Source organism: Pleuronectes platessa, chromosome 14, assembly GCF_947347685.1.
Source record: "Pleuronectes platessa chromosome 14, fPlePla1.1, whole genome shotgun sequence".
NCBI classification, from domain to species: domain Eukaryota; kingdom Metazoa; phylum Chordata; class Actinopteri; order Pleuronectiformes; family Pleuronectidae; genus Pleuronectes; species Pleuronectes platessa.
Genome location: NC_070639.1, coordinates 1440009 through 1456407, shown reverse-complemented (window position 1 = coordinate 1456407; position 16399 = coordinate 1440009). Strand labels below are relative to the sequence as shown.

The window sequence follows — 16399 nt, the reverse complement described above, 5'->3', positions numbered from 1 at the left end:
TCCACAGCATACTGTGACCCCCGCAGCCTCATTGTGTCAACATAATACGATAACAGTATGTCCTGCTGTACAGCAAACCACACTGCTGCTGCACTGCAGGGTTGTGAAGCCTTTCTTTCAAACTAAAAATAAGATGTGCCTCGCTGCAAAGTAAGTTCAAACTAAGTAACAACACCATAAAATCCCTAAATGGTGATTATTTCTAGTTGTGTTATCAGTAACAAAGAAGTGTCTCACCTTTGCCCACTGTGACTTCTTCCTTTCATTTTCAAATTTCCTGAACTCCTTCAGGTCCCTCATGTAGAATAATAACTTGATGAGCATCAGCACCAAGATTCCAATAAGAGCCACAGACACTATGGAGCCTCCGATAATAGCTATGACGTTGGGTGGTTCTGGACAGTCTGGAGGAAGAGTTGTAAATCATGAAGCTTTTACACATATCCAAAATGTAAGGAGGTGTACATGTATTTCTGCTGCCTTTTTCAGACTCTAGATGGCAATGTTGGTAAGTCTCATTCTTGGGTAACGACTGAAATGTCATCAACTATAATTTGAAAATCTGCCATAATTGGAATTTGGTTCAAAAATTAATTTTCTCTTCAGGACAAAATTCAATTACTTCAGATACAAATTATAGTGCCATCATCAAGGCTAAGTCTATATAAGTCTAATACTGCAGTTTATAAAACATACTCAATGAATTAACTCTAGAGATGAAGTTACTCATTTTCAAAATTATAAAACACAATTCAGCATTACATAACATTTACTGCTGATACATACATACATACAGCTACTTCATTGCCTAACCCAGACCTCAAGCATTGAGAAAATAAGTACATGAACCTGGATAAAACACATAATTCATCATAAATATAAATTGTCCTGAAGCCTTAGAAATCTGCAATAGATCTCAGGACAATAAGAAGGAGGGCGCTTTGCATCTGGCAGGGTATTTAAGTGGATGAAAGTAAATAATATACAAATCAAACGAAGACAGTAAAGCATACAAAACCCAAAGCTGACTTTTTACTCAGTACATGGTTCCTTGCTAGAAACCAGTTTTGAACCAAGTTTAATTCAGAGTATAAAGAATTCTAGATTTGTAATGGATAAAAGTCTGAAGTGCAAATACTGGTGTCATCAGCAAAAAGAGGAAAAAGATGATCTCTGGACCCATTTTACACATGGTTTAAACTATCGTCACATTGCCAGTTTCTGAAACAATTCGATTTTTCCCATCCAGCACACGTGGTTAAATGACAAATACATTTGCATCCATCTTTGGGCTTATTGGTCTTATAGTTAAGTGTGTTCAGGAACCTTGATGCTGCAGGAAGTATTTAAATGGTGCAAGATAGTGATATTTAGCAACAGGAATGTGTGCAATGTGGACTTGATACACACAGATGTTTCTTCCTCTGCCTGCTAACTCTTCCATTATAATTGCAATGGGTCAGGGTGTGGGGACACCTGCCTTTGAAAGGTGGAGTGATATGCAAGAACCCCTTTTTAAACCATACACCATTGTCACTCTTTTTCTGCCCTGCAAAAGTGGATTTAGACATGCCAAGAACCACCACATGGGGTTTACATGACATGGTACATGGTGAGGAGCTGAAATTTATCCCATTGTCCGGTATATTTAACCCTAACTCAAAACAGCATATCCACATGTAATGAAATAACAAAATAGTTTTTAAATAGAATTGCTCTGAAGTTGTTATCTGTTTTTTTAATTAATAGCTTACCTCTCTGTTTCAGAATTTCAGCCCTGTAGTAATCCTCTCCAACCAGCTGGTCCAGCCTATATTTGATCCAGCAGCCTTCAGAGTCCTTCTGCTGGCACGGCTTGCTTGTTATTGTGAACTGCTCTACCATCCCATGAAAAATGCTCTTGCTGCAAGCCACACTACAGTTTTTCTTAAAGGGACCAGAGTCAAAGCCGAGGCATTCAATGCAGTTCCTGAAAAATAAATAGAAACAGTTCATACTTTAAAGTAAGCCTTAATATCTCAACATAGGCTATAAGTAGAGATTCAGTCTTAACAAAATACTGGTAAGTCTTTCTTTTGTAATTCGGTGAACTAAACCTTTATTAAGTATTTTAATATTTAGTTGAGTTTGGAATCCTTACAGTTTGGTCTGGCATGCGTCAGGGCAGCCGAGGCAGTGCTGGCAGTGTGGCCGCTGGTATCCCTCCTTACACTGACAGCGGTTGCACTTGCAAGATCCTCTACCGAAGCACACGGTGTTGTTTAGTGTTCGACAGCCCTCCTCAGACACCATGCACTGACAGGCTGAGCCCTCATAGCCTGTATTACAGTCACATCTTCCGCATTTGCACCTACCATTTCCTGGAAATTGTATTGAATGAAAATGAGAGTTAGAGCATGGAAGTTAATGGTTGGAGGATCTTAAGGAGGAATGACCTATTGATGCATAAAATGATAGACTGCATGATAGGTCGAGAAAACTGTGAACCATGCAAAGCTTAGTTGACCAGCAGACTAAAATATAGAGGTGAATGTGAGCATAAGGGTTCCTTATCAAAACATTAGTATATACTAATAATAACATCCTGTGGTTCATGGCATTATGGTGAAATGTCACAATGCAATGGCTTACTAGAAGTGGAAATGCAAACATACTACGCGATTTTCAGCCCAATTCGTCAGTCCCCATCAAGTGTTGCACGGCTCATACCCCTAATCAGCCCTCAGTCAGCAGTCATCAATCGCTATGCGTGAACTCTTCCAAAGTATGATAAGAGAAGCTCGCCAATGTGTTGCGGACTTCGAGCAGATGTCCAACCTGCTGCTAATCTAGTTGGAATCTGCTCCAGCCAACTCCAGTCACTCAGAGTGCAAGACGAGGTAAAGAAAGGTGAAGTTACATAAAGTGTTGAGGTCCGCCCCTGACACTGGTAAGAAAGAGCAAGAAAAAAGACCCAAAGTCGAAAGACAGGAACACTAGGGACAATAATAGAAGAGCTGACTAGGAGGGAAGGGAACACACATACATGTAGCCTGTACATATAGATTGACGATGCCGTTGTACAAATCTTTGAAAATGTATTCATTGGATCACATTTGTTTACCTTGACCTTTGACAAATCAACTTCATAACCTAATCATGTAATACTCTCCTGTTCCAACACACCCACACACACACACAGACACACACACACACACACACACACACACACACACACACACACACACACATACACAAAAAAACACACATACACACACACACACACACACACACACGCACACACACACACACACACACACACACACAATCACCTTCCAGTTAAGGTACTGGATAGGGTAAGGCGTAACAATGCAGAGAGTAACAAAATGACTGAAACCCTACCTCCGCACAGTTTATTCTGGTACTTTTCACAGTGTTCATCATCACACTCGCAGAAGTCCCCATGGTAACGCAGTCCATTCTCTGTGGTGTGGCACTGGCACCTGCCACACACACAGTCTCCACGACCCTCACAGTCTGTTCCATTCTGCCTCTTACAAGATGCCCGTAAGGACAACTCGTCTTTATTGCCAATGGAACAGTTGCAGAACTGACCAACAAAGCCATCATGGCAGCTGTAATTAAAATAAAGAAGGCAGTTCTAAAAACTTCAGAACTAAAATCGAATTGAAACATGATAAAGTGAAATATTGAAAACATTAAAAATTGCGCTCATCATTTACACACACAGCTCTGTGAAGTCCTGTTGCTACAATAATAACAGAAAACTAAGTAGTTCACTTCCCAGGCAGTAGATGGTAGCTGTTTACAATGATATCATATAGAATAGTGCTTCCCATTACTGCTATAGGGTTCTCCCTCTTACACGCATTGGTTGTAAACCTTACCTGCAGATACCACAGTGAACTCCTCCCTTCTCACTGCAGTGTGTGTGGCTTTTGTCAGAAGGGTCCTCACACTTACACTCACAGTTTGTAGATAAGCTCACAGTCAATGTGTCCTTAATGCCCAGTGGTCTGATAGTGAAAGACTTGTTCTCCATACATGAGTGTGCTGTGACAGTGACTTCAAAGGAGATCTGAAGAAAAGTATTTGTATAGATGGCGAGTAAAGCAGAGGTGTAATAACGTAACAAAAACAAAAATATATTAAAAAAAAACACAAATATTCTTCATCTTTACTTGTATTGCTATTCAATAGCACTCCTATTTCTATAGTTTCATTTTGATTGTGGTTCTTCCTCTTTGTTTTCTCTCTTCTAAGACCGAATGTTAAATGTGGGAACTGTTGGGTTACTCATGCCCTTTCTATGAAAAGTGAATATAATCGTAATATAATTATGTTCTGACATAAAGCTATAGAAATACATTTTTAATTAAATTATATATCAACATTTCATGAAGCTGAGGTTTAACGGTCAGTTGAATAAGCTGATAGCCAATGTGGGTTTGGGAATTTGATGGACACAGCATGTCCGACTAGACGGAAACAAAAAAGACTCTGAACATAGTGAACAGTTTACATATCCCATCTGATCTGGGGATGCCTTTGTACATGGGTGACTCCACTACAAAGATATAATCCAAAACAGATGGAACAAGAACTTTGTGCACTTGACATATTCAAAAGCGAAAAACATGCTGGTATGAATATAAAAAGAACTGACCTCTTGTCCCACACGCACATTGTCACACACCCCTTTACTGTCCCCTGCTGGTCCTGCATTTTTGCATATAGGTGTGTAGACAACTCTTACATTGTCTGGGAGATTATCATGGGTCACAGTTACTTTGGAGGACAACCGCTGTCATAGATCACACATTTAGGAAAATTAATTTCACCAAAAAGCACAAAATCAGGAGAAGAGATATGGTTGTATACAAAAGGAGAATATTAGCAAAATGTATGAAACAACTTACATTGTAGGCACTTTCAATCAACTGAACAACATTGTTAGAATCTGATGACAGAACTCCCACCTCTGATTTTGGAATCATTTGAGAGAGTTGCTGGGATAAATGAATTAAAAAAACATATGTTGAAATAAACAATCATCATTTTTTCTGTAGGTAAGTAATAAATGTAACGTCAATTTGACCTACCTTGTACACAACCTCCATATTTTTTGTCACTGCAAATATTGGTTGAATATTGTTTTTTTCCAACTGCATAGCTAATTGTCCAACAGAAGGGTAGTCCTGCACAAAGCAATGGAATCATGCAAACATATTATCCGCGTTACAGCTCTAAAAAAGTGCAAGTGAACAAAATGGAACAGCTGTTTTTCAAGAAAATCGGTTTGGAATTATTGTGATGATGATGATTGAGAATAACACAATATGGATAATTTTTTCACATTTTGCCCACAAATTTTATTATAACATAACTTTTTGACTCCCTGTTGTGATTCAATACTTACCATTTCACTGCTCTTGGTATAAAGGCTGTTCTCCATGTGGCATTTTTCATCGTTGGGTTCCAGAATTCCGGCCAGTTTTCCATCACCAGCCATGTGGAATCCATCATCAGTGGTCAGTACAATCAGTCGAGTGCTGCTATTCCTCCATCCAATTTTTTCCTAAACAGCATTATGTGTGAGGGAGCTAGTTAAAACCGGTGTAAACAGGCTTGTATCATATTGGTTTGGAAAAAAAAACTTTTCAAAAGAAACTTTAAACCTCACTAATCTGCAATGCAAACATGTTTGAGAATAAAGATGATTCCTGCTTTGAGTGTGTTGTTGTCATTTCAATGGAAGGAGGAGATGAGTGATAGGTGTAGAACACCGGGATCAGTGTTCAGTTTTAATGTTAGGGAAAAAATGTGGTAGTGGTTTGAATAACACAGGACCCGCTTTACATTTCAAGTCAGTATTGATGTTTTCATAGACATCAAACTTTGACCTGTGCAAATGGAACCAAGGAACCCCAAAGACTTTGGCTGCCAGAGCAACTTTGTTTTGTCTTTATGTTAATGTGAAGGGCAGCACTAATGTCAACAAAAAGTACAATATAGACATTTGTTTGACAGTTTGTGAACAGATCTTCTAGGAAACAGGATTGCACTTCATACAAAATTATAAAGTGACTGGGTGGGAGTTGCTTTCAGTGGGCTGTACTTCATGTGTGAAAAAAACCTGCGCTTAAAGCAATGGGGACTCACATAATGAAAAACAAGTTCCAATGAAGACATGATGTGCTCTCAACTAATCCTTTGTCCACATTAACTGATTATTTTCACTTCTTCTTCACCCTAACCCATTTTTAATGTCTGTTTCCTCTTTGTTTTGTTTAACACAGTTATCACTATTCAACTGACTTTCATAACGTGTGTTTGTTAACCTGCCAAGGTCACATAAAGTCTAATTAATTGACCCTTATTATTTCAATAGATTTAATCCATTAGGGTTCTTGTTTTCTTATTCAATTTAGTTCAGATGCATCATCAGTGCTTCATGGACCCATGAGGGAAAATCTAATTCTATTTCCAGTAGCCTATATAAATGCCTGTATTTATTCCTGCAGTACTACAATGAATATACTTTTTAAATTTCTCTGGTGTCATAGTGTAGGAAACAACTCTATTATTGGATTTTGATGGTTTATCTTTTGACTTCATGCTAAAATAGTTTACTATCACTGGTGCACATTTTGTTCAATGTATACCAGAGTAATATGAGCTTCTTCTCCAGAGTTAATTCAAATTTAACTGAATGGATATACCTTGAAACTGGAAGATATAATTGTGATATTAGTTCTGACCTATCAATCAAACCAAAAGGTGTGAGCCCATAGAAGAATTATTGTCTTGATTTCTTTTGTTGGTTAAATTTTCCAAACCTATTGTTGTCAATGGTGGTTTGTACCTTGTACAGCTGTCACTATCAATTTAAGCTAATACCCCCTGCTAAAAGGCATGACTTTTGTAAAATGAATTATTTCTACCTGAGTGGACACAAAAAGTGGGTTTTCGAATTATACTCTTTTTTTTTAAAAACACACTCACTTATCTTGTATTACTCACAGTATATAGTAATTTCTTTGGTTAAGTCCTTACCCCGCATACAGCAGCCTGAATCATGGCATCAAGACTTCCTTCAGGAGAATCCAAGTTTCCAGAAATGAACTGCTGTTTCACTTTTGTTCTAAAATCATCCTCCTGTGATGTCATATTGAGCACATGTCTGTAGCCAAAGGCTGCCTGACACTGTTGGTAGTTCTCATCACATGGCCTCTCCAGTTTGTCCTTGTTGGTGTTGGTGTAAGGGAGGACTGTCTTATCAACGAAGGCACCAAACCCTGTAGTTATTGAAATGTGTATTACTTGCTAATAAATTAATCATTTTTGTTTTTGTGATACAGCAAATATTTAGGAAACATGTCAGAACACTTTAGAATAGAGCCTGTAATCATATCATAATCTGCTTCATGAATTTGTGCAAAATTTGCATCATCTAGGTTGTCGGTTCCCAAACTGGAAATGTGCACAAAGTTTAAATCCTGCATAGGACTGAGCCGCGTGCACCAAAGATTACAGGAGACGGGTTGATTTAGCGTGGGCGTGCACCAGCTAGCGGTTTAAGACGAGCCGCGCGGCATCATGGGAAGTGTTGTATGAAGCACCGCATATTGACAGGTGTTATGGACATCAAGCTTCCCTTAGTTTAGCTAATGTTGAATCTCATCTTCTTAAATGACAACACTGCATTCGAGAATCAAAATGCACCAACATCAAAATAAATCTAAATATCAGAGGGATTAATGCAGCTGTCTTCTCATGATTACACTAACCAAAGCAACATCGACAGTTCACTAAAGAAGCAAAGTGAAATCACAACATCACTCGTTCAATAACATATTATCCTACAGTATGTATCCTCGAATATGGAACAATTATTGAAGCTTTTGAAATTGGAAAATCTAGAGCTTGTCCCAATCAAGGTTACTGAAGGGGCCAGTCAAAGTTAAAGTAACATTTTGGCAAGGAAAGTAAAAAAAATACAGCCATTATGAAAAGATTCACACTTTGCCTACAATTTAGCCAAATAAGTAAATGCTTTGCAGCCTTTTTCAAAAAAGATACTGTACTGTATCTAAGAACACCCAACAAGCAGCTGACATTAATAAAGCTGCCATACAATCCTAGGAAAGATGAGAAACGTATGGCTTGGACCTGGTCAATATACATTCAGAACAAGTCATTATACAGAAGTAGAAGACTCAGTAGTAGTATTATACTTCTAGAAGTAGTATAGAAGAAGAGGACATAGATTTTTAGGGGTTTGTGTGGTGGCCTGAAGGAAACTGGATTAAAGATCCGATAGAATAATAGATTCTAGCGCATCAGTCTAGTGCCACCCAGCTGTTCTTATTGTACTGAGGACATTTTTGAAGGATAATTGTACATGATTGTTATTTATATAGTGCTTCTCTAGTATGGATGATCCCTCAAAGCCCTTTAAAGTTCAGTTTTGCCATTTACCCATTCACACACACATACACTGCATCCATGTGCAGCACTTTCTCTCCTACACATCATTCATATACGGCACAGCGGTCAGGTGCAAACTGGGTTTCAGTATCTTCAGCGCTCTGAACCATAGTATTGGTGGATAGTAGTAAAGATAATTACATCTTAGGTTGTGGCTGTATTCTAAAGCAGTAGAAAATAAGAAACATTAGGATTCTGTCAATTCATATTATTAGATTAAGACTGCCTCATACCTATTTGAGCATGTGCAGTGATATTCTTCAGAGCTGCAAAAAGTTTTTCTCCAAGTCCTTTGACATTTTCCAAGTCATCTTTCATGGAGAAAGACAGGTCCATCAGGTAGTAGAGATCAACTGGATAACCCTGAACTCTCTTAAAAGAAACATTGAATGTTGCAGGAAGCCCTGTAAACACAAGATATGGATTGAATCAAATCAGTTGGGATGAGCTTATTGTGAAAATTGTGGAAACATGTGCAAAACAATATTTTTCTCTGATCTGTAACCCACCACTAAATTTCTCATATTATGTCTGCATTAACTGATTCCACTTACCAGGGCGCAGTTTCAGACTAATCTTCTGTGGGCTGAGCTGAACAGCACCCTGCTCCTTGAACGAACTGGTGAGAGGATCGTTCTTGCTGGTGACGACATTGTTCTGGGGGGAGATGATTTGCTCCTTCTTACAGCCTTTTGCTATCAACTGAGCTTTGGTGTCACAGCGTGCTGTTTCCCTCTCACCAGCTTTGGTGAAATTCTGGACAAAGGGAAGTCAAAAACACATGTCAAGATACAGAAACTTCTCTTTATTCAAAGTTCACTCATGCATATCATTATTTCTCCCTTGCATCAGGTTTGAGTATTAAGTTAGCTTATCCTGAAAATGTTCAAGTAAATGCCATCATTCAAATAATGATAAACCCTGAGCAGTGACAGATGTTACATTACGTTTCTCACCAGCTGTTCGCACCACACACAGTATGGCCCAGATCTGATACAGTCATTGCAGGTGTTGATCACTGACTTTGAGCAAACTTCCTCTTGTTGACACAAACCTGCAAAGAAAACCAAAAACTGTATACAACACAGATACATAAACTGTTCAAACAGCACAAATTGCTGAGATAATATGTTATGGACACAAATTACTGAACATCCTTTATTATTGAAATTCTCTTTTTCCCTTTTTTGCTCTTGAATTAATTCCACCACCTCGCTAGTCAGTGACAAACTGGTTGCTGTACATTTTGTACAATCTCTGTGGTATTTAGCATAGTCATTTGATATATTACAATTGAATAATTGATGGAAACCGATGGATTGCTTACTCCGGGTAGGAAATGAGTCCTTAGCCCAAGTGAAGGAGTTCAAGTACCTCGGGGTCTTGTTCGCGAGTGAGGGTACTATGGAGCGTGAGATTGGCCGGAGAATCGGAGCAGCGGGGGCGGTATTGCGTTCGCTTTACCGCACCGTTGTAACGAAAAGAGAGCTGAGCCGCAAGGCAAAGATCTCGATCTACCGGTCGATCTTCGTTCCTATCCTCACCTATGGTCATGAGGGCTGGGTGATGACCGAAAGGACGAGATCGCGGGTAAAAGCGGCCGAGATGAGTTTTCTCAGAAGGGTGGCTGGCGTCTCCCTTAGGGATAGGGTGAGAAGCTCAGTCATCCGTGAGGAACTCGGATTAGAGCCGCTGCTCCTTTACTTAGAAAGGAGTCAGCTGAGGTGGTTCGGGCATCTGGTAAGGATGCCCACTGGGCGCCTCCCTTGGGAGGTTTTTCAGGCACGTCCAGTGGGGAGGAGACCTCGGGGAAGACCCAGGACTAGGTGGAGAGATTATATCTCAACACTGGCCTGGGAACGCCTCGGGATCCCCCCGTCAGAGCTGGTCAATGTGGCCCGGGAAAGGGAAGTCTGGGGCCCCCTGCTTGAGCTGCTCCCCCCGCGACCCGACCCCGGATAAGCGGATGACGATGAGTGAGATGAGTGAGTAATTGATTCAATATCAACTTATCATTTTATGAACTTCAAGACTTCCAAAAAGGTAGCAAAATGTTAAATTTGTTTATCTTACCACGTCCAGCCATCAAAAGGAGTAGAAAAAACAACAAACAGTGATCCATCTCCTGTTGACAAAAATAAACACATTTTCTCTCAGAGCGACATTCACTAGGCTCATGACAGGACCACGTTATTCTGAATATCATAGTCACTTGAGGTAGAAGTACTTTATCAGTGACTTACACCTGCAAACATCAAATATAATGATTCATGGTATAAATTCAGATTTGGCTGTGTTACTTAGTAGATCAGCCCATAGGTAATTCTTCTTGGGTCAAGCAAAGGAGTAAAATAATAATGTAAAATAAAGCCAAACTTTTTCTTACAGCTAATGCTAGGTGATTATTGGTTACACATAGAGATAACAGCCAAAGGCATAAGAGCCCAAATAAAATCAACAAATGTATTTCAGTCAGTAGAACACTTACAAGGTGTGACTACAGGTGATTACATGCTGACATTGTATTGGAGGCTAAATTGCAGAGAAGTAAAGTGCAACTGTTGCAGCTTACCAGCAGAGGGTGCCAGTCACCTCGGATTGAAGACACACTGTAGAGTTATGCCTACTCTTCAATATGAGTATATAGCTATTGAATAAACAATATTATTAAGGGATGGTGGACCTTTTTTTTATTATTTCCAAAAAGCTTTCATTCTGAAATTCAGTATACATTTCTATTAAAGCCAATATTATTGTACACCTTGCTAAAAAGAATACACGCTGGACAGGAGGAATAAGTTGATGGCCTCACTTTTTAAAGCCAATGTTTTATATGTTTGTAGATGTAAAAACGTCTTCTAACTTTCCTCTTTGCTCCTGACAGCAAATATATATGAAGACACTCATTTGACCGACCCAGCTTCTTGACCCAAGTTTGTTCATAGGAATCATTGAGGCACTTATGACCTGGGCGTTGGTAGATTAAACATTGAGGTATTTAAACTGGAAATGACCAACAACTAGATATCAGAACAAAATGTGATGGGTCACGCATTTTGAGATGAATGTTCAGACAAGAATATACTACATTACTAAATGCTAACAAAATGTCTGCAGCATCTTTATCTGGTGGGAAGGTGAAATGATTTTAGTGTTGGTGCCAGAATAATCTGGAGAATCTACATTTTAACATCCCTAGTAAAAATATACACAATCAGCTTGAGTGGTTATAATAGTCAGTGAAATCATTAGTTAACTTCAACCTTGTACAGAACCAGAACTAAACATAATTCCTTATGTTGGCAGGTACTTCGCACCCATTTACTGATAATGTAATAGCTGCAAACTACTCAATACTTCTAATAAAACTGATAATACATGCCCAGTACCTAATGTAAAAGGGTAGTCATTACAGCCTGACTCCCATAAATGTTACCATCATCTTGCCACTGCACCTTATCTACCTATTTATCTTGTGTTCCTGTTTTTTTATTCTTTCTACCTCAATATTTTTTATTTTATTCTATTGTATTTTATTGTATTCAAATATACCTGCTGCTATGACGACTTAATTTCCCTTCGGGGATGAATAAAGTAATCTATCTATCTATCCATCTATCTATCTATCTATCTATCTATAGATACTAATGTTCAGTTCTGGCTGAGACTATCCAAGAGTCTTTCATTTCCCTATAAAGTAGTAGTTTTATACTGGACGGCCTTATGTTCAGAGTTGTCCCTATTGTTCTATACTGCGGGTGTTAGTAAATGGGAAGGACAAAAACCTACAAACACTTGTCAGTGTGATGGACCAGCAAACAAAATGTTTGGATTAAAGGTTTCACCAATCTTAATTTCAAGACTGAAAGTGAAAGACACAGATAGATATAGGTCACATTTAGGTCTGCCTGTGTAAAGATACACTAAAATGCCACTCTGCTGAGATACAGTAGGCCGTATGCTATAGGAGGTGTGTATAAGAAACCATTTATCAACATCATCTAATTACACAAGCTTGATAATAAAATATAAAAAAAACCTTACCCTTGGGGAGTTTGTTAACTTGTGAGGAGCCGCTCACGATTGCAATTAAAAACACTGGAAGTGAAAAATATCAAAGGTCCAAAAACTGTAACAGTGAACTAGATATGAAAATGAAATAATTTGTCATTTTCAATTTATGTGAAGCGTCCACCCCCTGTCAGAGCTCAGGCCACCATACTGAATGTAAATATAATCCTTCCGTGTACACTTTTGACACCATAAAAGGCAATAGAGTGAGAAGTTGGGTCGTTGGTGCATTTCCTCTTTCAGACTCAGTCTAATCTCATGAGGAATCACAATAAGTTGTTTATGTGTTAACATTACATTAGCAGATAACAATGGCAGTATTGTGCAGGATTGCCATTTTTCTGTTTCATTATAAAGGGGACTCAATATCTTAATTACAAGAGCGTCACACGGGAAGGGAAACTAATGTGAGAGTTTGAATTATTTAGCAGAAATAAGTTTGCAAATTAGCTGCTTATCAACTCAGCTGAGTTATTCAGACTCTGTGCAGTTTACTATATACCCAGCATCAGTGCTTAGAAAACATTAAAGCATTTCATTTAAAAAATCGCAAAGATAAGTTAAAATATTAAATATACTCTACAGTAAGCCTCCTGAGAGCACATCTTATCTTCACTTAAGAAAGCAGATAAGCATAACATCAGAACTGGGGCCTGTTCGCTGGGTTTCAGTCCTATGAAACTGGTTCACTTTATTTAGTGGGGTAAGCCACCATAGTAGCTAACACTGCACCTCTAATCTGCTCTAGAGCAGGTTAACTTTAGAGCAGTGGTCGCCAACCCGTCGATCGCGATCTGCCGGTAGATCTCCCAGTATTTACTGTCGATACCCCAACTCTCTGGACTCATTGGCTGTCGTCTCGCCACAGATCAGCTGGGTGTCAGTTGTGTGTATTGCAGACGCGCTGTGTGTCCGCTTACGGAGGAGTTGCAGGTTTATCTCCTGCATTTCCTTCAAGAACAAGTTGGTTCATGTACTAAACTAAATGCTAGGACTCTACGGTATGCAGATGCGCCTCTTTCGGTCTGTCGATAACAATAAAACATTCGGAAACAAATGAGCGGATTCAGAATGTGAAACACTGGAGTGCTTTCACTTTGAAACGGCTTCGGAAAGTTTTGTAAAAACATTTGTGTCATGAACAGATCAACTTTGTGGTTCACAGCGGAATAAACACAGAAAATTATCTTACCTGCGTTTTAATGTTTTTCTCACAAACAAATGATTGCAACACTTTCTGTTTGCCTTTTCCAAATAAAAGCACTCCAGCGTTTCTGTTATTGGAATTCATTCCCTTGTTAATAAAGATTGTTTTATTGTGAAATATTTGCAAGAGAGGAAGATGTACGGCTTCATACTGTGTAGTACCGGTATTTATTTGAGTACAAGGGACTTCTTTCATACAAGGCAATAATCCTATTTGTGGCCATATTCTACGGAAGAGTATTGCATTCACTTGAAAAAAAGATTCTGTTTTTCTGAGATAATTATCTTATCTTATCTTATTATGCAATACGCTTCCGTAATATTCTAATCAAAAGCTATGAAAGCTACAAAAGCTGTGAAACTGTGAAGCTTCATATTGTGCATTGTGCATTGTAAATATTAATTGATATTAATTTTAATATTGTGCAATGAATAGAACTTGTTGTACAACTGCCTCTCTTTGTGTATATTTATTTCTTGTACATTCAGCCTTTAACGCAAATTGCAAAAAATAATGAATATGAGCGTCTTAACTGGGTTTTTTGGAAGATATCAGGGTGGTAGATCTCAGCTTATGTTTGGAATTAAAAAAGTGATCCTGGTCTCGAAAAGGTTGGTGACCACGGGTTTAGAGGATCAGATCAAAACCTCCCAAAAGCCCAACTATGTCCATCACTTCCATTTTGTGAAATTAGTTGACAGCAAAACACAAACAATCAACAGCAGAATATATATTTTTACAGAAGAGTGGAATGATTTTGCTTTTACAGATTTTTCATGTGAAAATTAAGCTTCGGACAAACATAGGGAGAGTTAATCACTAAATAAATTCATCACAACTATTCAAACTTAATTTTAATCCAGAAAATATCATTTTATTTGGACAAAACACCTAATAGTGTTGATGCTTTGACTCAGAACAACAAGAGGAGAAATAAAGACTAAAGCCCCTGATGACCTTTATTAGACAAATGATTCACACACTGTCCAATATTTCAATGATGATCAAACGTTTCATTCAGACTGAACTCATCAAACATTAGCTACTGAACTTCTCTCCTCTCCCTTCAAAAGTAAAAAAATACTCTTTCCTGTGCTTTTCTAATATATTGCTTTAGGCTGACGTTAAAGAAGTTATTTTGTGTGGTTTTTTTTTATCTAGTCATGTGATTATACTTCACATTTCACTTTGTTACGTATCACTTTTTAAAAGCCAAATATTGAAAATATATCTTAAGTATGCTTAACGTGTTTTGCATAAGAGGCCCCAAGCCAAAACTAAGACAAGCAACTTTGATCCACTTTGTCAGATGGAATGACTGGCTGGTAACCACCATATAGAATTCCAAGCAGCAACACACCTCTTACATGTCAGACTTATTGTAAGTCAAACACATGACTATCACCATGCTTGAGCTGAAGCTCCTATGACAAGAGAGGATAGAGGTCATCTTTGGGCAAAAGCTTTCAAAATACCAGACTGTGGTGGAGGAATGCGTGTACAACAGTTGGAGAGTTAAAGGTTCACAAAAGATGTGTCTGCAGTTTGTTCAATGAGAGACTTGAACCTGACTCACTTTCAGGAGCCTTATTACTGACTGCTCAGACATTCATATGACATCACTCCCAAAGACTGAAGAGTTTAATTCGGTCAATTTTATTAAGATCCCACAACATTCAATGGATCATTAAATCAGGGGTTAGGAAAATATCAAAACTACGATTTTAAAGCAGAAAAAGGAACAGATCTTTTGACTTGTTTCTGTAGTGAGTGTATAAAACATGACATTCTGTGTATTATTAAACTGCACAGAGGATGCAAAATAGTTAAAATGACTTTCACCTTGATTTGCTACAGTCAAATAACTCCATCACATTACTGTGATAAAATTTTTTTTTGTTTAATAATGAGATGTTACTAATTTTATTTATGTGCCAAGTGTAACTTAGCACTCCCTCCTCTGATTTGATAATCTCAGCAAAGACAACATCAAATTTTTACCAAATGAAGAATCAGGAGCAGGGTTGTTGAAGAAAAACAAAAGACACAAATGTAGAATCTCTCCTGCTTTATGAGGCAGAAAGTGCTCAGTGATTATTTAGGAATGCTAACTGCTGAGGACCACAAAGTAAGGAGGGACCAATTGGAAAAATAGAAACATCTGTAACTGAAATCAAATGTTTAAAAGGAAAATTCACATAATATAATTTAAAAGTTCTGGATTCAAAAACTAAATAGAAAATACAGTTCCTGTTACCCTTTCTCGAAAATGTGTCAGTTGTTAGCTCAGTCAACTCCCTTCCTCTTTTGTCTAAATATAAACTGTCACAAGCCATTTTTCATAGTGACCTAACTTATTCTGACACCATGAAATACAATAGCTCTCAAAACATTTGTATATAAAATTTATTTAATCCTTTTTGTGGACATTGCCACAAATGGTTAAAAAAGTCAGCAACATAATGTGTAATTGCAAAAACTCTTTCTTGTTAAAGAAAACTTACCAGAAAAAGGAAGAGGCAGCTGAAGACTGTGGTTAAAAGCTGTTTTCAACACTGTGTAGATAGAATTACTCCATCCTCATGACAGGAAGTGTGCAGCGACAAATGTGTGAAAGATAGCAGGATGTCA

The 16399-nt window shown here is 38.2% G+C and overlaps 1 protein-coding gene across 3 annotated transcripts in view; it reads right to left on the bottom strand.

Annotated features, from left to right (window-relative positions):
• Positions 1 to 16399, bottom strand: part of itgb2 (integrin, beta 2) — a 19115-nt gene extending 2716 nt beyond the window's left edge. The window contains exons 1-15 of one of the 3 annotated variants that reach the window (XM_053439475.1): positions 16273 to 16399; positions 10564 to 10615; positions 9447 to 9544; positions 9045 to 9246; positions 8724 to 8894; positions 7057 to 7298; positions 5420 to 5578; positions 5103 to 5198; positions 4920 to 5009; positions 4667 to 4804; positions 3888 to 4078; positions 3382 to 3614; positions 2141 to 2360; positions 1755 to 1969; positions 238 to 404 (exon numbers count right to left, since the gene is read on the bottom strand). In XM_053439475.1, coding sequence (XP_053295450.1) covers positions 238 to 404; positions 1755 to 1969; positions 2141 to 2360; positions 3382 to 3614; positions 3888 to 4078; positions 4667 to 4804; positions 4920 to 5009; positions 5103 to 5198; positions 5420 to 5578; positions 7057 to 7298; positions 8724 to 8894; positions 9045 to 9246; positions 9447 to 9544; positions 10564 to 10612 — 2271 coding nt within the window. In that variant the 5' untranslated portion in view covers positions 10613 to 10615; positions 16273 to 16399. Of the gene's footprint in view, positions 1 to 237; positions 405 to 1754; positions 1970 to 2140; positions 2361 to 3381; positions 3615 to 3887; positions 4079 to 4666; positions 4805 to 4919; positions 5010 to 5102; positions 5199 to 5419; positions 5579 to 7056; positions 7299 to 8723; positions 8895 to 9044; positions 9247 to 9446; positions 9545 to 10563; positions 10616 to 12534; positions 12746 to 13753; positions 13868 to 16272 lie in introns of those variants that run through there. The other 2 variants (XM_053439474.1, XM_053439476.1) reach the window with 2 other exon arrangements.